The 24702-nt window shown below is 46.5% G+C and overlaps 1 protein-coding gene across 4 annotated transcripts; it reads right to left on the bottom strand.

The window, feature by feature from the left end:
* TCAF2 (TRPM8 channel associated factor 2) lies at positions 1–23796 on the bottom strand. 4 transcript variants are annotated; one of them, XM_057731381.1, is made up of 8 exons: positions 23675–23796; positions 20697–21330; positions 9151–10142; positions 8778–8875; positions 7613–7826; positions 7033–7272; positions 5074–5411; positions 1–2476 (listed from the first exon to the last, which is right to left on the bottom strand). In XM_057731381.1, exons 2-8 carry the CDS (start codon positions 21317–21319, stop codon positions 2222–2224), a joined length of 2760 nt encoding a protein of 919 aa, XP_057587364.1. In that variant the 5' UTR covers positions 21320–21330; positions 23675–23796; the 3' UTR covers positions 1–2221. The 4 variants fall into 4 exon arrangements, with proteins under 4 accessions (XP_057587364.1, XP_057587363.1, XP_057587367.1 ...); XM_057731380.1 differs by lacking the exon at positions 23675–23796 and adding an exon at positions 22730–23057; XM_057731384.1 differs by lacking the exon at positions 23675–23796 and adding an exon at positions 20426–20587 and having other exon boundaries at positions 20697–20826.
* Positions 23797–24702: the final 906 nt, after the last annotated feature.

Raw genomic sequence — 24702 nt, 5'->3', positions numbered from 1 at the left:
GCAAATGGCATTTATTGATGATTCATAGACCTGCATTGACATCCTTGGGAGCTAGTGTGCTCTCGAATACAGAATACTTTGAGTGTCCCAATTACACACAATTAATTCCGAACTTAGAAACAAGCAACAGAGATAGTCTCTCTGTAAGAGGGAGAAGGGCTCCAACTTCCACTACAGAGAATGTGGGGAAAGGTCAGGTTTTGTCTTTGTCTCTATGGCAACCTAGCATCATCCATTCATTTACTCATCCCTAACATCATGGGTAAGAATACCAGTTCTGGAGTTGAATTACCTGGGTTCAAATCCTTTCTCAACCTGTATGGAAGATAATAACATGCTGAGATAACCACAAAATCAGGTATGAATACTCTCTTGGTGGTTACATTTGATATTTAATAAAAATTCAGTAGTGAACATGGGGTAAGTCAGAACTTTGTTGAAGTTCCATTTTCTAGGTGAATTTCTGTCTAAACTGAAAATCATTTATGGAATAAATTGCCACAACTTTTTCATTGCTCTGGGCTTCAGTCAAGCCCCAGCTCTTCCTCTTATTAGCTTTGTGACTCCAGAAGTTATCTAATATCTCTAAACGTTCGTTTTCTTGTCTATGAAATGGGATAATAATAACACCAACCGCAGAGGTCTGTTGTGAAGTTTCCATGAAATAATTCATAGGAAATACCTCACACAATGCCTGGGACATAATGCCTGCTCATTGTGTGTTAGGTGTCATTACTCTTCTTTCATTAACAAATATTTATTGAGCACCTTTCATGTGAAAAGCACCTGAAAAAGACACTAGTGAAACAAGAGGAAATTATCCTAGAATTGGGAGAAGAATGCACTGATGGGATGCAGAAAAAGACATTCCCTAGGTCAGTTCTCCATCTGAGGAGCTGCTCTATTCTTTCAACAAAGCCCATGGAATGATATTGAAAACAACAAAAATATGGTTTAAAAACAAGCTAGAAGAAATGGGTAGGTGTAAACCCCATTAATCCTGGAGATGAGTTTCTACTTCGAAAGCAACCCAGCCAAAGAGCCAGGATGGGTTGGAATGAAATTATGAGAAAGCCTGGGGATGCTGGGTTGTGGGATAATAAATGAGTGTGGGTTAATTCGGTCTGCTGCACCCAGGAGTCCTGTTCCATTGGAGCCCGTCCTGTCCACAGCCCTCTCAGCACAGCAGCTGTCAACAACTGACAGTACCTTGATTCCAAGGTGACCAGAGGAGGCAGCTGCCTGTTTTGCGCTAAGAACCAACAGGCTTATGGAGTTGGTAGGGATGCTAGAATGATTTTTTTCCTTTGGTTGAAGCAAAAGTAGTCAAAGATGAAACTAACCAAGAAGAGCAAACTCCAATAGCTTTGTAACCTCCAGTTTGAGTTCACACCATCTCTTTTGAGTTTACACCATTCTTGGGGTTAGGTTATATCCAACAATTCTTCCAGAGGCAGGAGAAAGGACATATAGGATGGGCTAGGATCTTGAAGACTATCATACCATGTCTGGGAACAACACTGATGTTCACTAAAAACTTTCACACAAGGACTGAATGCTAACCTCAAGGAGGTCGACTCTGAAGGGAGCTTCAGTTTTCAGGTTGTCCACCTGAAACTGGCAGACAGGTCGCTATGGGGCTTGGTGAAAGCTGAAGAGCTCCCTTACATGCATATACAGGTGGTGTTCAAACATGTTCACATCATCCAACAATAGATTTCTATCCCCATATCATGGGTAAGAATCCAGACGCAGAGAGAGTTCAATGATTTTCCATAGAAACAAAGCTGGTACAGGGCTCTCTCCGTCACACCAGCCTGTCTCGCTTGCTGTTAGAAAGCTTCTCAGAGCAGAAATCAAGAGTTTTGTTCAGGGCCGGCTGGGGTGAAGAAGTGATATCCGATTATAAAGGAATCCATGGTGTTTAGAACTATTGCTCATAAACAGAAGCCAAGAGACTGCAAGATGAAACATCCTCTGCTGGAGGACGAGGATGGTGAAGCAAGTCTCTCGGTGAGGGCAAGAGCAAAGCGGAGAAATAATAAAAGAAGCACAGCAGCATTTTCCTAAGAAAGTTGGTCTCACTTTGTCTTAGGACCTTAAAGGGCTTCCTGAGGACGGGAAGTAGGATTCAGGCTCAAGGCACAGTAGGCAAGAAGCAGGGTGGCGGAGTTGGTGAGGGATCACTCCCCCTCCACACACACCCCTTGGTGCACATTTTTTAGCCCTCAGCCTGGATGTACACCCACATGGGGTTTTCCTGCCACGCAGGCAGACAGGCCAGGCTGGCAGCCACTTCCTTCTGGACAGGCCAGCCCCAAGCCTCAAAGAAAGGAGCCAGATTCTTCTGCACCTTTTCAGAGAACTTCTTCACCCACAGATTCATCTTGGCAGCGTTGTCTCTGGGGATGCCAGAGAGGGTCTGGTACTCAGCAAAGAGCTGGGTGAACGGCTCCCACCCAAAGGCCTCCTGGAGCTGGGAGAGAAGGAAGGGGCAGGATGAGGTACAAGCATGTGAAAGTACCTCAACATGTGTGTTCACAAGAGCATCTCATTTCTCCCTCTGAATAATTCACTAGCTTCACTTCTTTACTTGCCCCTGTCTTTCCATCTTACCTCTGCACATAAACACAATCCCGTGGGCTCCTTCTGGTTCTTGGCCACAAACCCTGTACCCCCTGAATCTAGTAGGCAACTACACAAGGAAACTAACATCTGAAAAGAGGTAAATACTCAATAAATGACAGTTATCATTATTATCTTTATTGAAAAAATTATATCCCCAGTTCCTAAGTGTTTTCCCAGGCATCAGACAGGTTTGAGTCTGACTGAGATGGGGACTGGGAGCCAAAATCTGGGAACTTCTGATACCTTCCAGACATAATAAAATCCTTGTTTTTTTTCTTTTTTTCAGCCATCTCAGAGCTGTGACTATTTTCAAGGCCGTTTTTCTCTGTGGAACACTTTGGGGCAAAACAAAGAAGAAGCAGGTATGACACAAACGAGAGTGGCTCATACTTTATAAGGAAGAGCCCACCTGAAAGCCATGCAGGAGGCTCTTATTCGCTAAGATTATAGAGATTTAGAATCAGCAGGGATCTTGGGGTTCCCAAGACCTCCTCCTTTTGTGGAGGAGAGTCCTGACCCCGGGGTGTAAAAGCCCAAGGACAGATGACACTGATCAGCCTCCCTCTGACCACACTGCTGTGCTCTCACTGCTTGGCCTTTGACAGTCCTCCTGCTCATCTCTATTAATTAATGTATTGACAATCAAACGTTTATTACACATATAACATGATTAAATATCTACAATGTGCCAGGTATTGAGCTAGGCAAAAATGATTAAGAGCCCTTGTCCTTCAGGAGGCCAATGGGAGAGACAGACATGTAAGTAAACAAATTACAAAAACAGCTTGTCAAGGAGATGACATTGGGAGAAGAGGACAGTCGAGCTGAATTTTGATGGGTGACTTGACAGGTAATAGACAAGATGTTCAAGCCTGTTTCAGCTGCAGGAAGGAAACATGAGGGGGCACAGAAGTGAAAACAGCAAGATGTGTCCACAGTGGGAAGCAGCTGGGTAAACTGAAGGATAATTATGGAGCTGGGAAACTGGGAGATGGAGCTGGAGGTGTCAGCGAAGGTGTGATGATAAAGGGCCTCTGCGCCCAGCTAAGCAGCTTCTGCTTTATTCTGTGTGAGAAGGTGAACACTTGACGAGCTTAAACATGGAGTATTCAGATTATTTGGGGAGTGGTGTGGAAGATGGATGGCAGGTGGTTGAAGCAAGATGCTGGAAAAACTGAAGAGGCTTTAGAAACAGAGAAGAGGCTGCTGAGGACTTGTGCTAGGCAACAGCGGGAGCAGACCTCCTGCAGGTGGAGAAGACGGAAGGTGTCTGTCTGTCCTGAGGCCAAGTCTCAGACTCCAAGATGAGGGGTCTCCCCATAGCTTTTGCAAAATGATATTCAGGGAGTGGGTCAGTAGGTAGGGTGGAATTAGGGCTTTGCCTTAACACTTCAGTGGCAACTACCCTGTAAGGTCTGTTTCCCTGTAGCTCCTCAGACTGGCTCTAGAAGAATCCTGAGCTGATGCAACGCAGTTATCTCATTGACTGGAGCTGTCTCACACTCACTCTTCAGAAAATAAGTGAAAAGAAAAATTAAAGAGAGGGTTTGGAAGTGCAAAACCTGGGCTTCTCATCAACTCCTGCCTTTAGGTTCTGGGTCTATCATTTAAACGTGTGATATTGGACACGATGCTTCAATTCTTTAACTCAGTATATGCCTGTGAAAAGCGGGCAAAGCCCACTATATAAAGGGTCATGGTAGACAGAATAGGAGATCTGATATGGGGAGTGGCTTTGACAACTTGAAAATATTAAAATTCAAAGCAGGACAGGGGAGGGGAAAGGGATTTATGCTTACTTCACAGGAAATCAACTTGCTTTGGGACTTTGGTGTTCTCCCATTGGGTTAGTTATTTGTTTATTCATTCCAAAGACATTTTGGGTTCAAGTGGGTGACGGAAGTCTGAGAACCTCATTGACACGTTTACCTTCTAAGAGGCCTTCTTGAGATGCAGTTGCCTCTAACACGTCACTGTAATTATGAAGGGACGAAGCACTCACTTGACTCATAAAACTAAGGTGAGGGAAAGCAAAGTGAAGCAAAACAATCACTGTCTCCGAGGCACTTACGAGGGTACAAAGGACAAACCAGTGAGGGGGACAGCTGTGACTCAGTCTCGGGAGTGTCTTACTCAGAGCTGCCGCTCCTGACCAATATATTGAGACCAATACCAAGAAACTGTATTTCTCTCTACTTATTTTCTTTTCACAATATTTTTCATTTCCTCTTACGTATCATCACAAGAGCACAGGAGCTGAGGGGGACAGGCGTCATTATCTCCATCTTAGAGATGTGGGACCTGAGAAGCACCGCCGTGCAGCCAGGGGAGGGGGTGGGCTCAGGCTGGTGCGGGTGGTGAGGGAGCTGGACAGCTCCTGGGATCCAGGACGCTTCACGACCGAGGGTCTGCTGGCCCCCACCTCCCTGAATTTCTGCTCAGTACCTGTAGATATGTTTCCAGAGCCGTCCACACGTCCCAGTCACGCAGGGGGGCTCCCTTTCCCAGGTGCGTTTTGATCCTCTTCTCTCGTTCTGGAGGGCTCAGAGCTGGGTGGGCTTGAGCCCTGGGGATGGCCAGGACCGTCTCGTGCACATAGACTGACCACAGGTTGCAGGTGGCCTCGGTGGTGTGGGGGGGGAACTCCCACCCATGCCTCTGCTGGTTGTGGCCCAGCTCGTGGATGGGTCCCCACAGACCTCTGTTTCTCATGACATTCTCACTGATGAACTCCTGCACTGACTCCAGGTGGCACATGATGGGGTATCCTGAGTGCATCCAGCCTGGGGATGCGAAAGGAAGAGTGAGGCATGGGGTGGGGAGGGGTCCACCCAAACCCATCTCCCTTCATTCCTCTCCATTGTCTAACTCCCTCGCCATCCTGGCTGCCACCAGCAGCTCCAGAATCCCCATGCTGATCGGAAAGTAGACGCTTTCCTTGACTTGGTCTGAAGAATCCCTACCTTCCTTCCCAGCCTCCCACACTAGAGTTATGCCTCCCCCTCTGTCTGGCCCCAAAGAATATCAATACTTAACACGGTCATTCTCACTATAATTCAGCGCTTCGTTTTGTGTGAGTTTCCTTTGCACGCGAGCCTGCAGCCCTGTGTCTGAATTAGAGATCCCTGAGGCGAGGGCAGTGCCATTCCTTCTCCTACGTAAACCTCTGTTGTCCAGATTTATACTTTTTAACAGTGAAAATCTTGTCCTTTCTTAAAGATTAGAAAACAGGTCCAGAGGCATTTTCTGCATGTTGGGATGATATTTCTTTCTTCTTTTTTTTCAAATGCCCTTCTTTCCTCTAAACCTCTGAATATTTAACATAAACCTCTTTACTCCCTCTTTTCCTTGCCAACTTGGACGTAATGTTTGAAGGAGATATTTCTGTTTAACTTCTCCTCCCAACAACCCTCACTGCTTTCTTGAAATCCTAGTACCAATTTTTCTGACTGTTCTACCCTCCCTGTGAAATCTTACCCTTTAGATGAACATGATTTACCTTTTCGCATGTAAACATATTTTCACCCCCTTCAAGGTCCATGTCTTGAATGTCTTTTTTTCCCTTACTTTACTGGTAAAATTATGCCTTACACATACTGGACATTTAAAAAAGGCAGAATAAAAGTCAGCAGAAGGAAGGAAATAACAAAGATCAGACAGGAAATAGAGATTTTAAAAGGTAGAAAAAATCAATAAGTCCAAGAGCTGGTTGTTTTGAAAGGATGAACAAAATTGACAAACCTCTAGCCAGGCTCACCAGAAGAAAAGAGAGTGGACTGAAATAAACAAAATAAGAAATGAAAGAGGGGAAATAACAACTGATACCACAGAGATACAAAAAATCCTAAGACAATACTACAAACAGTTATATGCCAACAAATTGGACAACCTAGAAGAGTTGGATGAGTTTCTAGAAACACAGACTGCCCAAATTGAGTCAAGAAAAAACAGATAATTTGAACAGACCAATCGCTAGACGTGAAATAGAATCTATAACAAGGAAAAAAAAAAAACCTCCCTACAGACACAAGTCCAGGACTGGACAGCTTCACAGGGGAATTCTACCAAACACACAAAGTAGAACTTATGCCAATCCTTCTCAAACTCTTCCAAAAGACTGAAGAGGATGGAACACTCCCGAAGCCATTCTGTGAAGCTACCATTACCCTGATACCGAAACCAGACAAAGACACTACAAAACAAAAGAAAAAGAAAGAAAGAAAAAGAAAGAAAGAAAGAAAGAAAGAAAGAAAGGAAGGAAGGAAGGAAGGAAGGAAGGAAGGAAGGAAGGAAGAAAGAAAGAAAGAAAGAAAGAAAAGAAAAAAGAAAACTACAGGCCAAAAAAGGGCAAAATAACAAATAAATGGTGTCCACCAACTAGGAACATCCCTCTGGAACGCCCACCGGCTGAGATCTGCACGTCAGCAACAATCCTTTCTGGACGGCGGAAAGGGAAGGGCTGGGCCGCCAGCTTGGCTATAGCCTGCATCATCTCATCCCAGAGGTGGAGCATGGGCTCGGGGTCCTCCAGGGCCCGGAGGTCTGCAGTCGGCACTGTCAAGATGATATTCTCTGTTGCCAGCTCTCCCCAGGGAGCTGGGCTCTCCTGGATACGCTTCTTCCACTCCTCCAGGGATGTCTTACCTGGGAATACATATCATGGAACCTGTCACCCACTACCGCAACTTCCCTTGAGCTGAAAAACACAACGGGAACTCCAGGAGGAGAACACAGAAATAATGAGCTACTATCATGCAGGTCTACATGTTGTGAAGTGAAGGACAGGCACCCAGACCCACCCCTCTGTTCTGTCCTGAAGTCTCTGTAGACACAGGGTGTCCCTCATCTCCTGCCTCCACTGGCACCTCGAACAGTCCCTCCTCCTTCTGTCCACCAATCCTTTTCCCTCCCTCCTTAGCAACCAGCCCATCACTACTGCAGCATCCCCAGCTCTCCCGCTGCCCTCCACGTTCAGTCCACTCACCCAGCCTGTAATACGGGGCAGGCACAGCTCTCTTGATGGTGATGGACACAGGGCCCAGTTTACTGCCTTTGGGCACGATGACATAGAGAAGGCCACCCCAGAGGCAGGAGACCGACCGTTTGGTCCTGTCCATACTGCACTGGTAAGTCACCACTGGGGCTCGAGACAGCTTGCTGGCACTTGTCAAGTCATCGGTGTGGCAGCCAATCTGTATCTGGAGAGGCGATTCCACAACGTGTGCTGTGGGTGTGGGGTTGTGTGTGGTACTGTGTGGATGGAGGGTATTAAAAAACTCCAGCTTCCCCTTTCTATAAGTGGTGTGTGCAAACCTATGAGATTTCAGCACTCCAAAAATCACATGGACTGAAAGGTACATAGAATCATTTTTATATGGATTTAAACAGCTTCACAGTGGACGACCATCAGGCAGACCCGGCGTAACCCTGAGGTTGATACTGACTAGGGTCTTGTGGTACCTCTGAACTTGGACTCTTGCTCCAGGGCTCAAGTCCCTGAGGTGATTCTGATGCTGGAACTGAGGCAGAGGGAACCTTCATCCTGCCTTTGTGCACAGAAGGGAGGCCCACCCAGAGGCAGTGGGATATAGGGTGAGTGGGGAGAACAGGTTCTCTCTTCTCCCTTTGTCCCGGCCTCTCCTCCTGATCAGATACATTAAGTGCATTTTGTCTGGAGTCCTGGGACTGATTTTCTCAGATTTACTGTAAGTGAGCGCGAGAAAGGAGACTGACCCAAAAGAGGCCCTAACTGTGGTAGGAAGTGATCCTCAGAATTGAGGCAGGAAGAATTTAAATTTTGCATAATGGCCTATTTTTGTGAGTGACCAAGGTAAAGAGGTAAAACCCAGAAAGGCCACGTTGGGGAAACGGGTGAGGTTCTGAATATGTAACAGGTGCCCCTTCCCCTCACACCCCTGTCGGGAGGTGGAAATCTGAGGCCTTGTATTTGAGGACTGGATCTGTTGTTAGGAGCTCTGACATCTTCAGTCACTCCCCTAGGTTCCCTGAAACTTAACTGTTTCCTCTGTGAAATCTGTATCGTGGGCAGAGCAATGCCTTCCTGCACTCCTGGAAGAAGTGCCATGAGTTGGGTGAGAGTGAAACTCTGTGGCTCTGAGATGTGGTGGTGTGAGGTGTTCTGGCCTTACCTTCAAGCCAGCAGAGGTTGCAGCTTCAGACAAGGAGACTTCTGCATTTTGTCCATTTAGGAGGTAAAGCCCTGTACTCACCCAGGAATCACCGCTGCCTGACAAAAGCCATAGGAAAGGCTGAGTTCTTCCCCCACTGACTCCACCCTGCCTGGAGCCTCACAGCCCCTCCCAGAGGTACAGCCCTGCCCTGCCCAGCTCAACTCACCCACGCTTCTTGCAGGCATCCCTCCTAATCCCGGAGGAGAACCCCAGTCCCCATCTCCCTGAAAGTACCTGATAGAGAGTGGAGCTGGCCCACCTGAGCTTCAGCACCTGCCATGTCCCGCGAAGCTTGCTAGCCCCACCTTCCCCCAGGCCCCTCATTCTGTACCTGGGTTGCTTCCATCAATCTCCACTGTGATGGCGTCTTCTGAGGGGTACCTATTGGAGCTGCAGGACCAGGGTCCAAGCCCCTGTGCCAGCTCGGAGCAGTCAGTGCTGGAGTGTGCCAGCTCCGTGGCCAGGCAGAGCACTGTAGCCTCACAGGAGTCACTGGCAATTGGGTTTTCCCGGCTCACAGCTGGCAGGCCCGACAGACGCAGCATCTTCCTCAGGAGCCGGTGCAAGGAAGCATAAGCAGGGACCCCCTCTGCGGGAATCTGTAGGAAGGCTGCCCCATCTGCCCCCAGCTTTGCCAGCCAGCTCTTTTCCAAGTTCCCACCCCTATGGTTCAAGATAGACTGGAATTCAGACAGTGCCTTGCGGAAGTGGTAGCTCCGCTTCTCGGGCGTAGGGACAGGGAAACAGCCGGGGTCCAGAGTCCGAGCTAGGATGCTGAGGCCAAAGCAGTTGACTATGATGTTACCAGGGAAACTACCCAAAGCGGAGCAGCCGGGGTTCTGGGAGGACCACCACCAGGCCTGGCCCCCAATCAGCAAGCCCCCACCCTCAGCCACAAACTCCTGCAGCCTCTTAGCCTCCTTGTCACAGTAAGCCACACAACAGTAGACACGCAAGTCACCCGTCAGGTGGGGCTCCAGACTGCATTCCAGGCCATGCTCTGACAGCAGAGCACACAGGTTTTCTAGACGTGTGTTCACCCCAACTTTGCCCGTCTGGCCTCTGGCCAACCAGCGCACAGCATTGAGCAAAAAGGGCCCCATCTTGGGAGCACAAAGCATGCCCTCGTGGGCAGCCAGGACCACCCGGCCCCTGCCGTAGCAGGCAGCTGCCAGGAAGCAGCGGAGAGAGGCATCTAGGCCCAGGGGGAAGGCCAGGGGCCCGTGCACCAGGAGCTGCGAGGGGATTCCCCCCGTCTTGATGTCCAGCTCTGAGATCCCTTCCAGCAGCTGCTGCTGATCCTGTCTGAGATCCTCCCCACACCTGGAAAAGAGAAGAAGGAAAAGGAACAAAGGGGCTACAGCCGGTTAGTGAACCACTGAAATGAGCTCACTGAAAAGAGAAATTTGTGTGGGTACGAAGACCACACAGTTCATGCCAATCTTCTTATTCTCCCTAACAGCATTTGAGATCTGAGTCACTTGTGTGACTCGCTTTATTGCAGTGGTCTGGAACTGAACTTGCGGTATCTCCGAGGTATACCTATTGTTGAACATATAAGTGAATTAAGTTAGAAAAATAGATCTATTATTCCTAGAGAAAGTAGTCCTATTTAAGACATTTTTCAGAGTAACATTTTTGTAAAAGAAGGCAGTGAAAAACATCAAATCCCCCTCTCCATGTGCTAGCTCTGATCTAGGGACACGTGACAAGCAAACTATTTAATACTACACTTGAAGATTTATACAAACACACTCTTTTTAAAAATTGTCACTTAACTTTGATGAGCACAGTTACTACTTCTTATTGAGAAATGGTCAAAATGTAATGAACCCAGGAAAGATTTTGTATTTCAAGAATTTAAAAAACCCATTTGTAGATACTCTAAATGTCAAACAACAGGAGATTGGTTAAATAAGTTACCGTTAACTATAGATTGCATATTATATGGCAATTAAAATAATTAATAGAAAATATTGGAAAATGCTTAATAGAAAAAATTTTAAGTCAGATTCCAAAATAGTGTGCTCTAAATAAGCCAAAGTTTGCAAAACAAACTGCCAAAAACAAACAAAAAAACAAAATCCATAAGATCAGAGAAACATTATCCAAAGTATATTTACCAAAATGTCTTCAGTGATCACCTTGGCTAGTGGGATTTTGTTTAAAATTAATTAATTAATTAATTTATTGGCTGCACTAGGTCTTCGTTGCTGCATGTGGGCTTTCTCTAGTTGCAGTGAGTGGGGGCTACTCTTAGTTGCAGAGCGCGGGATTCTCATTGTGGTGGCTTCTCTTGTTGCAGAGCACAGGCTCTAGGCGCATGGGCTTTAGTAGCTGTGGCATGTGGGCTCAATAATTGTGGCTCACAGGCTCTAGAGCACAGGCTCAGTAGTTGTGGCGCGTCGGCTTAGTTGCTCCGCAGCATGTGGGATCTTCCTGGAGCAGGGATTGAACCCCTGTCCCCTGCATTGGCAGAAGGATTCTTAAATGTTGTACCACCAGGGAAGTCCCCAGCTAGTGGGATTTAGATGATTTTAATTACCTTCATAAAACTTTTGTCTCATAATAAAAATCAAATGTTAAAAAAAAAGATTTACTCATTCAAGTAGCAAAACATCACTGAAAAAAAGTACTTCTTGTACAGTTCCTCCTTAATTTCTCCTTAGCATGAAAATGGAGACATATCCTGTTTTAGTTTTGTCATTCCATTTTCAACCAACACGGCCAAATGCCAAAAGGGTTCAGGCGTCAGTCTGGCCTGTACTTTTTCCGCCTGAGGCTTCAAGACTTATTCTGTGGGGTGATGATGCTGAGTCACAACACTTAGCTTACAGACTTCGCTTCCACGCTAAGTGTTCTTCCAGAACCTTCTGATGGGCACCTTGTAGAGTCCAGCTAATGATAAAACACCTTCCCTATGGACAGCCGTGTTAATGAGATTGGTAACGTGAAGGTTTACGCTCATGTCTTATAAAAACATCTAACTGCTCCTGTCCAGCTGCGCAGGCCACTGGTGCGCTCCGGCTCTGACTGGTCAGGACGATCCTGCATCCTCCCTGGGCAGAGCAGCCGGAAGAGCCTGTGGACTTTACTTCCCCTCTTAAAGCCACCATTTGTTCACCACCACGTGTTTCTGGGCGTATTCAATAAAGATGACGTCCTTGAGTTGGCTAATATAGTACCTGATACATAGTAAGTCTTCAACACGTTAGTGAGTATTTAAAATACATAAATACACACAGAATGTTTACCTGATAATGAAAGACTTTATACCTGATAAATGGGGACCTTAATACCTAAGGTGTTAAGGGTATGAAGGGTTATGGCTTGAGTTCTGTCTCCTCCCATATTCATTTGTTGAGGTCCTAACCCTAGGACCTCAGAATGTGATCTTATTCGGAAATAGCATTGTTGAATACGTAATTAGCTAAGCTAGGATAAGGTGGGGCCTAATGCAGTATGACTGGTGTCCTTATAACAAGAGGAAACACACACACACACACACACACACACACACACACACACACACACACGGGAGAACACCATGTAAAAATGAAGACAGAGACCAGGGTGATGCTTCTACAAGCCAAGGAAGGCTAAAGATTGCCAGGAAACCACTAGAAGCAGAAGAGAGGCCTGGAGCAGGTTCTCCCTCACAGCCTCAGAAGGAACCAACCCTGTCAACCCCTTGATCCCAGATTTTTAGACTTCAAAGGTGAGATGACAAAATTCTGTTGTATAAGCCAGCCAATTTGTGGTACTTTGTTATGGCAGCCCTAGAAATGTTAACACAGTCACGATTCTGAAAACTGATCCACACAGAACACTCTGGAGGTAGGTGGTCTGTAAAATTGGTCTGGATGTATCCTAACATTCTTGGACTTACTTTTAAAAACACTGATACGGAATCAGAAGGTTACTCAGGGGTTGGAGCATATCTTGTGTGTCTCTAGTTCCAACAGCACCTAGTGTGGTGCCCAATGGGAGGTACTACGTAGCGACAGTAAGACAGGCCATAGAGATGAGGGGGCAGTCACGTACAGTTAACATGCCATGGGATGACAGCAGCCCTCTGAGCTGCACTGCCTCTCACTTTTCTTCTGAAAAAGGACTCACCCTCTCACTTATACAGGAGTACATGTGTGTATATATGTTTGTATTTATATGTGTCTATATATACACATACACATGCATATATACACAGAGACGTGTGTGCACTCCCATATATGTATACATACACTATATACGTGAATGATCATATGGACATGAGGAAAACTACAGAACGTGACATCCTGGGTTGTCAACATGGTTCCTGGGGAAGGGGTGGGAAGATGGTGTGCATGGTACCATGAACGAGAAGCAAATAAAAGCCTGGCATTTAATCGTACTACAGCTTACTATTTATCAGTTACAAACAACAGGTAGATCTCTGAGAGCTAACATGGACAGATGTTCCAAAACATTTTTTGAGTAAAAAATTTAAAAAAAGATAACAAATTTGGTGATGCAATTTACATAAGACAAAAATAAAACAAAGTAAATATATGTCTATATATGTCAAAAAAGTCAGGAGAAAACCACCCTAAGAGTATAAGAAGTATTCTGAATTGTGTGATAGAGACAAAGGGTTGGTATCAAAGAGACATTCAAAGGGGATTTGCCTCATCAGTACTTTTTTCAACTACAGAGAATGTATGAATATATTTCTCAGGTAATTAAGAATTACATTTAAAATGTTAAGGTAACTGATGGAAAAATAGAACTGAGAAGCATAATCTACAATATGTTGGGAGAATTTAAGGAGTAGAGAAAACTAGGTCAGATACAAAGAAGAAAAAAATGTAGAAAGAAAGTATAAAAACAAAATAAGAAAACAAGAAGGCAGGAGTAAGAAATACATTTGAATTACCACTATCTATGATTGGATTAAATTTTTATGTGAAATGACAGATGCTCTCAGACCAGGCTAAAAACATCTAGGTATAAGCTGCTTATAAAAGACACAACTGAAACTAAATGGTACACAAGGATTGAAACAAGGAAATCAACAAAGCCATACCTGGAAAATACAACAAAAAGAAAGCAGAAGTGCCAGTATTAATATGAGATGCAATTGATTTCAAAGAGGAAAGAATTAAATAGATGAATATCTTCTATGAATAGAACTTAAGCTCTCCAAAGATATAATTTTCATTAATTTTTATGGGCCTAAAAACAGTGCTGAAAGCAAAAATTGCTACAAAGAAAATTAAGATTTGATGAATTCATAAGCGCATTTGGAAATGGTTAGGGGTCTCTCGGCATCCGATGGATCAATTTTAAAAAAGGCTAGAGATGATTTGAGCAGAATGACTGACAAACTTGATTAGATCCAGAACACAATGGTGTAATATCGCTAGAATATGAGGATAAGAAAGTGAGAGCCTAGAATGCTGTACTCTGTCAATTTCTTGTGTAAATACAACAAAAATGCAGACATTCTCAAGCATGATACATTAGAAAAATCATTTTTTAGAATACACACAGGCATAGACAAGCAATTGAGATGATCCACATCGGACTTCTAAGAGCTGCTGCCTTAGTCCAGAGGCATGAGTGGGAATGGTGGTATGTGATGAAAGACAATTTGCCACTCTCCTCTATACATTTTTGTATTATTTGCATTTTTCATTATAAGCTTGAATTCATGTTGAAATATTTTTGTAAAAAGGTGAAATGTTTCGGGACTTCCCTGACGGTTCAGCAGTTAAGACTTCGTCTTCCAGTGCAGGGAGTGTGGGTTTGATCCCTGGTCGGGGGGCTAAGATCCCATGCCTCACAGACAAAAAAACCAAAACATAAAACAGAAGCGATATTGTAACAAACTCAATAAAGACTTTAAAAATGGTCCACATCATAAAAAAATTTTTTTTTAATTTTTTAAAAAGGTGAAATGTTTCTCAAAAGAAAAAGAAGGAAAGAAGGAGGAAGGGAGAGAGCGAGGCAGAGAGGGAGGCAGGAAGAGAGGGAGGCAGGGAGGGAGAGAGGAAGGAAGGACAGGCACGCACAGAAGATGGGATGTCAAGGAATTTTCAACAGATGTTTCTATTCAGCAATATTTAAATCTCACATAATGTCTATTTACAATACTTGTCTAGATAATAACATAATGAAAGTAGCTATTATTTACTGAGGTTTAATACTATGCTAGGCATTTACACATATAGATCATCTCATTTAATCATTATAATAAACCTGAAAGTTATCATTCTTGCTTTACAGGTGAGACAGAAAAGTCAGGCAATCCGCCCTTTGTTTCTTAGCTAATAACTGGTAGGGACAGGAAGCAAATCCAGGGTGGTTTGTCTCTAAAGCCAATGGTGTGGTGTTGTGCACACACCAGTAATCTCTCATTTACTGCATCATTGGATGAAGCCCATAGCTGGCTATGTGGCAATTAACTGCTTTATTTTGCGCAAAACAGGCTTTCAATATACGAAGGTGTGAATAACACTGCACTTATGGAAAAGGAAAAGTATGTGTTCCTTCAGAGCAGGAGGTGCAAGAGAGGGCAGTGAGGAGGAGAGGAAGGGAGAGGTGGCGGTGCTCAGGGAACATACCAAAGCACACCTGAGCAAACAGGTGACACGGGAGATGGCTTTCCGAGTGGAGGCTTAAAACCTGTCACAGCAACGACAGCCATGACCAGAGTTCAGTGTGAGGTGAACTGCTGTCATTGTCACCATACATTGGTCTTGTCTTTTCTCTCCCTTGTGCTGGCTCCCTGACCTATTTCCCCTGGAGCGTTTGGCGCTTGCTTTCTTCACTCTGAAATCCCCCTTTGTCATCTCATTCTGTCTCTCGTTTTATTTAACATACATATTTAGAAAGTTCTGTTATAGGGTGAAGCATTCTCAAGGAGTGAATGTGTATTCACCACGCATTTATTCACTAATTACATAGTTCTCTTCACTGGATCATATTTTTCTTCCAGGCCTGACTGATTCTGTCGTCTTTCCACACTAAATTTCTGTCTCTCCAATATTTCCCTTTTAAATGTAACATAGCCTTTTTATATAGTTATTACACAGTTTTTTCCCCCCACAATTAGCATAAGCAGATCTTCTGCATGTTCTGATATCACATGGGTGAGTTCCTCTTGATAGTCTTTCTAAGTTACCCAAGACCAGCTTGTTTGTAGACACATATCATACCCACCACCTTCTCAAACTATATTGGGGTCTGTATAATGCTTCCTTCCACCTTCTTATCGCTTGAAGTCTGAATGTCTAACTGAAGGACAAAGATCAGCTGGGACCTATTGCTGTCCTTGCTGGGGGCTGGTCCCTCCACTCTTCACGACCTGCAGCAAAGCCTACTCCACCCAACGAGGCATGGAATGCACTGGAGGGGTTCAACCCACCACTTTCTTTGGAAGATGACAAACTCCAGCATCCCTTTCTGCCTCCACCAAATTCTGAAGAGGCTTTGCTGCTTTTACATTTGAGGGTTTTTTCCCTTAAGTGTCTACTTGCCCAATGTGTTCATTCTTCTATAACATGAAAAGGCATCAATGATACTTCTTGGATTTCTTTTCAACTTTTTCCTTTTGGTTGTGCATGGTGGGTAGGTACCATGTCAGGAGATGTTGCACACTGTGCCACACATCGGTCACTGGCACTCCCACCAACTTGTGCTCTAGAAGTACGTGGGATCAGGATCAAAACCTCCACATTCAGCTGTCTGCTTGCTATTTTTCATTCACTTGGTCAGACTGGGTGGAGAGGGCAGTTCTGGGATCTAGGTTCATTTCAGGGTACCTTTTCCTGGAAACTCTCTACATTTATGGATCTTGAATATGAAAAAACAAAACAAAACAAAACAATGCTACTTACAAGCTGAAAGTCCTCAGACAAAGGCCTTGCACCCTATGGGACTGTGGTGAAAATCAAGAGCGATTACTCGCAATCTTTGAGAGGCATAAACCTAAGCTACTAGTTTGTATTTACTTCTGTATGAGCAGCTCCTGATATGTTCTAGACCTTGTCACTTATGCCATGTGTAAGTGTGATAAGCTGTTGATCTGAGATTAATTTTTCCCCAGACTCTCCTGTGTCTTGGTATAAAAGCAGCAAATGCCTGTGGATCTGGCTTTGCACGTTAAAGTACAGGCAGGACCTCCTCAGGTGTGTGAACCTAGGTGTGCAGTAGGATTGGACTTGGGGATGGGACCCTTTTGGGGATAGGACCCTTGAGAGGACCTTTTGTTGGTTTTTTGAGACTGCTCCTCCCCTTGGCCGACAGGGCAATTTCCTTAAGGAGCTCCAGAGCCTCCTGCAGGGATTTGAAGTTAGCAAACCTGTTCTGTCAGCTCAGGAGCCATTGACCAAGATTTGCTGGCAGGAAAGTTCACTGAAAGCCTCAAAGGAGATATGCGTGAAGACGGCAGGAATCTGAGCTGAAGCCTTGGCCTCAGTACAGGGCTTTTTAAGACTTTAGAGTTGATGGGGTCAGTCAGCTCCAGCTGAGTTTTAGTCTGAGGCTGGAAGCCTCTGAGACACAGCACATTCTATCATATAACACAAAGCTGTCTGTAGGCTCAACCCTGGTACCCAGGCCACCCTTTCTCTTCTCATGGTTTAGGATGTGTATTTGTTCATATATTTACTCATTAACTTGTAGAGTCTACAAATACCTGCTGCTCTCTACTACGTTTCACACATTAGGTGCTGAGAATAACACAGGCAAGATTAATGTATCCGTAGAGCTTTAGACTTTGGTTGGCTAGACAGGTACTAGCAAGTACAACATGTTGGGTTTTTATGATTGGGATCATTGATGTTCAGGCAAGAGATGGAGACAAGTGAAACGGAAAGTTTAGTCCTAGTTTCAATAGAGCCATTGAGGAAGACTCCCCTGAGGAAGGTGTTTGAGCTGGAACTGAATGAAAATAAATTGGCTTTTCAAGAACTAAAGGAAGATCAAGAATAGGAAGAGAAATTTGAAAACCAAATCTTAAACTCAGCTTTGCCTGAGCGGCAAGTGTTATTTTTTTGATTAACTGAATTTCCAAATATCTGATATTTTATAAAACACACTGTAAGGAAAAACATTGTCTGCTATCCCAGTTCTACAAGGATCAAGCCCTTGGCCACTGCAGTCGCCCACCGACTTATATAAAATTCAAACATGAATCTGGTCAAGCCTCTAAATCAGAGGGTGGGGAACTTTTTCTTAGCACCCCAATAATAAACATCTTAGGCTTGTGGCCCACGTTTTCCACTGACACCACTCAACTCTGCCACTGTAGCTCAAAAACAGCCACAGACAATACGTACACAAATGGATACCACTGTGTTCCAATAAAATTTTACTTACAAAAACAGGGCTGGTCCACAGGCCATAGTTTGCCAGTCTGTGCTGTTGAATCTAGGTCTAACTTCCAATTTACAAGAAATATAGGGAAGAGAAGAATATATTCAATGACACCACCGGGATTCAATCAGACTGTTTTGAAGGAAACACATTCTATATACTAGGGGACAACTGTTCAGGACCAAGTACCTAGTTTCTTCAACAAAAAAGCAGCAAGCGATAAAAAGAATTGGAAAGGAAACTCAACATTACATGAGACATAAAAGCCATATCAAGCAATCAAAATATTTGGGTTTTAATAAACGACCAATTCCAGCAAACTATGAAAAAATAAGAATTATGGAAATGAATTATGACATTAAGAAATTATTATTTCTTTTAGGTGTGACAATGGTGTCTTGTGCTAATGTTTTCAAAATGGTTTATATCTTTAGGGATACATATTGAAAAACATATGGGAATGATATGATGTCTGCATTTTGCGTCAAAATAATCTGCGGTGAAGTCAGGGTGGGGCTATAGATGAAATCAGATTGACTGAGTTGGCTATTATTGAGGGTGGGTAATGGCTGCACGGGGGCTCTTTGTACTAGTCTCTCTACTTTTGCATATGTCTGAGCTTTTCCATAATTAAAAGTTAAAACAAACATAAAAATATAATTCAGATTTAGTGGCAGAGATGAAAAATGTAGGCGTTGTTGAAGAAAAACTGGTTTAGTGTGATGGAGAGAAGTCCTTTGGAACAATTCAGAGCAATTAGGTTGATGGGATTTAATCTGTTTGTCACTTAGAATCAAAGACAAGTTGGAGTGAATCAGATCCACCCTGCTTCTCTGAGTAACGCTTCACCTCCCAATCCTCTCAGAGGGAGGGAAGACCAGGCGCGCCAGGGCTTGGGGCTGAGGACACTGCTACCTGCTCCCTAAGCATGTGTTTGTCCTTCCTTGTAGCAGAATCTTGATTTCTTCAGAGGTGCCAGTGCCCATTTAAAAATATTCAGCCCTTCAGACCCTCTGGCAGCTAGAGTTGGCCCAGTGAGCCAGTTCTGGCCCCTGAAATATAATAGAAGTCTAATGGTTAGGGCTCCCAGAAAATATACTATTTTCTGCATTAAAAGGGACATATTCAGCAGGTGTATTCCTTCTAGCTTATTCTTGCCGAGGTGTAATTATAGTGCCTGAAACAGTAGTACCAATCTTGTAACCATAAAGATAAAAGTGAAACATCATGATGGGAGGGGGAGGGGGAGGGGGTGGGGAGACAGCAAGAGAGACAGAGATGGAGGGAGAGGGAGGAAGGGCAATGAATGAATGTGCATGCACGAGCCCGGGTCATCCCCAAGCAGAGAGTCAATGCCACAGGCCTGATTACCTGCCTGGATTTTGTCATGTTAGAAAAATCAACTCCTACATGGTCAATCCACTATAACAAGGCTTCTGTTACATGTGGCCAAGCACACTGAGTCACTGATAATAAGTCACTGATAAAACCCCAAATATCCAAAACTAAACTCCTGACTTCCCCTAACCCGTCTTCGCCTAGTCTTTCACAGCTCCTTAAGGGGCAACACCTGACTTGAAGGCACTTGACCACCCAAACTCTTGACTCCTCTTTTCCCCCCTCACTCCACATTCAGTCCATCAGCCAAGCCTGAAGGCAGGAAGGAGGAAGGAGCCGAGGCGTGCGTCTCTCTCAGGCTGTGTCTCTGGCCATCACTGTGTCTTCCCTGAGGCTCCGGGTCCTAGCACACAGCCCCTCCATCTGGGGTCCCGGCTCCTGCTGGAGAGCCCTAGCACGGTCCCAGCCTCCACTCGGCAGCTGCAGCCCCTGGGCTCCTGGACCACTGCCTCTCTCTATCGGTCCTGCTGCTGTTCATCTCCCGGTTACCTCGCTGTCTCCTGTGCAGTTTTCAGCTCTTGCGTTACCTGCTTAGTCAGTTCTCCATAGTAAACCCCTTCTGTTTGAAACACTAACTAATCCTGACCAGGCCTGACTGATAAGCCTTCTTTGATGACCCCAAATAAAATATTCTCCACTCCCCTCACTGTCACTCTATCACTTATCCTGCTTTACTTTCCTTGTAGCTCTCAGCAACACCTGCTAGAATATGTATCTGTTTCCTTAGCTGCCTAATTTTCCACTGGAATATAAGTGACAAGACAGCAAGGCTCTTCTGCATGGGGCCTGCCATATAGTATGTGCTCACACAAAGAAACAAATGCTTTTGCTTTCCTTTAAGAGATACTGACCCACACTCTCCAAGTCCCAGGCACTAAACAGACTGATGAGTAAGACAAGTTTTTCTAACAGACCAGTTGTTGCTTTGGCCACAGGCGGGAGTGGCAGTGAGAATCCATCCCTTCTTAGGCCTCAGTGCACTTTAATTGTCCTGTTTTTTATTTGTGGTGGTTCTGAAAAGCAGTGGAAAGTCACGTGTGTTAAAGTGGACACCCACCAAAGAGGGGGGATCAAATCTATTGTGAACATGCATCAGACTTCTCATAGGGAAACACCACTCACCTGACCTGGAGAGGGATCTTGGGCACCTTCTTAGACACCTTGAACCGGCTTATGTCCCCACACGTATCAGTGAAGTACACCCCAGCCACACTGGTCACCTGGTTCCCTGGGAACTTGGACAGCACCTTGTCATGACCGTGCTGACTGGCCCAATACCAGGCTTGGCCCCCGATGAGCAAGCCCCCTCCACGTTTCACAAACCGGATCAGCTCTGCAGTCATGGAGTCATTGTACGCATTGATGCAGTAAACCCCCAGGGGTTCTCTCGGTTCTGGTTGAACCTGTGCCTCAACCCCAGAGCCCTGCAGGATGTTTGCTAGTGATGCCAGGGATGGGTGCACTCCAACGGGAGCCCCAGGAGAGGGACAGAGCCAGCCCACTGCATTGAGAAGAAATGGGGCCAAGCCAGCGTCCAGTAGGTAGCCCTCATGGGACACAACCACAAGGCGGCCTTGGCCGTAGGAGGAAGCAGCAATGAGGACCTGGCCCTGGTCATTCACCATCACCGGGAAGGCAGCCTCTCCAATAAGAAGGAGTTCACTGGGGATGGGGCCTTTGGGGACATCCCAGCTCGTCACTCCGTCCATGAGGGCCTCAAAGGCAGCAGCAGGAGTTGTCGCCATGGTTCAATCAGCTGCAGGAGAAGAAAGCAAAGACTCAGCTTGGTCAGAACAGATGAAGGAATGAGTGAAAACAAAAACAACTAAATGCATTCAGGTGAAAACCGCCTGTCAGGTTCCCCTTGTGTGCCAAGGCCTGGGGGTACAGCAAGGAACACAACAGACAAGGTCCCTGCTTTCATGAATCTAATATTTGAGAAGGGGAAGGATAGTAATTAGGTAGATAAACATAAAATGCAGCAATTAATCATTGTTAGATGAAAATAAAACATAATGATGTGATGCGAGCAACTGGAAAATTACCTCAGATTGGGTGACAGGAAAGGCCTACATGAGAAAGTGACATTGAAGCTGAAACCTGACATTTAAGTTGAGACCTGAAATGCTGCAGGAGAGCATGTTATCAGAGAGAACCCCAGGGTGGCTGGAGGAACACACATGCAGGAGCAGGAACTGAGTGGAATGAAGGTGGGGCTGGATTCCACAGGGGCAGACAGATCAAGGTGACAGGTGACCTGAGTTGACTTATTTGTCTGGAAGAAAAGGTCAGTTGATCTTTCAGAAACTAAATTTGTTCTGGTAGCTTTGACTAAATGAATTGGAAACGCCTCTCAATGTATCATATCTGCCCTAACTAGGAAGTCCGCCCCCCCACCCCCACCATGGGGGGAGCATACTGAGGTTTACCAGGTCTTTTAAAATTTGGTGTGCCTAAAACTGAGTTCATCATTCCCTTCAGAGCAGCTCCTCGGATGAATTACTTACGCTCCAGTCTCTCCATTTATATGAAGAGAATAGTACATCCCTTGGAGGATTGTTTTTGAAGATGAAGAGAATGCAAATAAAAATGCCTTATCCAGTGTCAGGTATACAATGAGCACTGAGCAAACACGAGTGTCTCTTCCTCTGCTGTCCTTTCTAGCTTCCCTAAGTGACAAGAGCCATGTAGTAGGTGCTCTGGGTGCCCCGGACCACCTCTGATTCCAGTGACTGCCCTGGAGGACTTTCCTGGGCACTGGGAAACCTCACCTTGGCAGGTGCCCTGAAGTGGCGGTGAGCTGATACAGGGTAAGCTTCACCCAGGGGAGGGCGTCATGGATAAACGCCTCAGGGCTATCCAAGGTGTGTCCTGGAGCCCCTCACAGGGTCACCTAAGGAATCGGGCTCCAGCTGCCCACAGTGGTAAACAGCCCTTCCTTGCTGGCTTCCCTTCCTTCCTGGTCGCTTCCTCCCCACGTCCTCACTGTACCGTTCCTGGCTCCCTTCCCAGATAAACCCCCTGCACTCAGGTCCTTCTATCAGGCTTTGCTTTGGGGAACAGTATAAACTGACAGACCCCCAAACCACTTCCTTCCATTACATCTGCCTCCGTCCTTCCTCCCTCCCGTTTGCATATGCCATCAGCCACCTCACCTGGTTCACCTTCTTTCACGTAGCTCTCAAATATCAGTCCCTTCAGTTTACATTCATATCTAGATGAAGCCAATCTGGGTTCTGTCCCCAGGATGTATTCTCATCTAGAGTCTTCCTCAAGCCTCTCACTCACACGTCTTCCTAATCAGAACCCTCAGTTTCACCCACTCCCCCAGATAAAAACTGAGTGCCTCACCCTGGATTTTATGCCTCCAGGGTCTGGGCTCTCCACTGTTTTCTAGACTTTTTCCCTTTCCCTTTCTCCACCAAATCTCTAGGAGGCTTGGCTTCCAGAGCACACCCTGTATTCCCTGTAAAATTCTAGCTCCTTTTTTTATTTTTAAACTGCCCTCCCCAACTACCACCTCTTTCTTAACATTGCCCTCAGGAAAGCGGATTCACAAAAAAGCACCAGTTCCCAGCTGGAGTACGGAGCGCGTGGGCGAGTGATCTCAGCCTGCGGGTTTGGGGTTGGAAAAAGCAGCAGAGATCAGAAAGCCTGGGGTTAAGCCAACCACCTCTGCCAAGACAAGGGAGGTCCTTCACGAATCCGGGCCTCCCTATTATTACAGGAAAAGCATTATAAAAAAAGCCCAGGAGATGAATAATAAAATACTTTTTCTGACCTTTGCCTACCACCCTCTATAACTCCGTGCACGCGCGCGCGCACGCCCTCACAATCACACCTCCTCACAATCGCACAACTTTTGTCAAATTCTTGACTCACAAGTTCAGAGAGGCTAGAGAAAAGTGTTTTGAGATAAACAGCAAATAGGGAAAGAATTCTGAAACGAAAAGAAACCAGAACGTGAACCTAAGAAGACAGAGACACCCCGACTGCCGGGAACCCTCTCGGGCCTGCATCTGGCACCTCGGGGCGCATCGGTGTCCCCAGGTGCTCGGCTCCCCCCCACCCCACGGACGTGCTCCGATCGGCAAACTCACGCTGGGGCGGCGAGGGTGCGCGATGCTGGCTGGAGCGCGGGGCCGGAATCGGGGCGCCGTGGGCAGTCGGGGTGCAGCCGGCGGGGAGGGGCGGGGGCGGGGCGGGGCCGGAGCTGGGAAGCGGCTGGCAGTCCTGCTGCCGCCGGCGGGGCGGGGCGGGGCGGGGCGGGGCGAGAGGGGGCTGGGAGAGGGGCGGGGCCGGGACGTGGCGGAAGGTCCGGGTGTAGCCGGTGGGGCGGGGCGGGGCGAGGGCTGGGGCCCGCCCCCTCCTCCCCGCGGCCCCTCCCCGCCCGCCGCACCTGGGCGGTGCCCTGGACTCGGCCCGCTCCTGCGGGGTGCGCAGCCGGTCCCCCGGGAGGCGGGGCCTCTTGGCCTGACTGTGTCCCGGCAGAAACCGGCTCCCCCACACTCTCCGACGGTTCCTGCGGGGCGAGGGGGAGCTCCGCAAGGTTGCCGTCACACGTGGTGGGGAAAGCACACGCCGAGTCTCCTATAAGCCAGACTCCGGGCAGACAAGCCCCCAACAACAGCGTAACCCACGGCCGAGGGTCCGCTTTGGTCCCACGCGGAGACGGGCCCCCTCCCCTCGCGTCCTTGGGTGCGGCGCCCGGGAACGGAGGCTGCCGCGTCCCCGCCGCCCGGCGGCTCCTGCGTGGAAGGGCTGCCCCCTAGTGGTCAGCGCCCTGTGGTGCACCGCGTGCCGGGCGGGATTCTCGGCGGTGCAGAGAGCTCCACCTAGAGAAGTGGATCTGGGACTGTAGACAGAAACGCTGGCCAGTGATGTGCTTGCTGGGAAGGAAACGTGCTTGTTACAGCACCAGGCACGTCCATTCCAGCTAAAGCTATAGAGTGACTGCTGCTTGAAGTTCTACCTAAGGGGGTGGGGAAGGTCAAAGTCAAGATTAAAGAGTTCTGGGTTTGCCGCGAATTTGATTTTGCACAGCTTTACGCAGGAGGTGCGCTATTTTTACTTTTTTGGAGTTTTGTTTTGTTTTAGGGGGAGAGAGTGACAGCTAAGGATGGGGACA

Source organism: Hippopotamus amphibius, chromosome 4 (assembly GCF_030028045.1).
Source record: "Hippopotamus amphibius kiboko isolate mHipAmp2 chromosome 4, mHipAmp2.hap2, whole genome shotgun sequence".
Lineage (NCBI taxonomy): Eukaryota > Metazoa > Chordata > Mammalia > Artiodactyla > Hippopotamidae > Hippopotamus > Hippopotamus amphibius.
The sequence above is the reverse complement of the archived record's forward strand: the minus strand, read 5'-3'. Positions and strand labels throughout refer to the sequence as shown.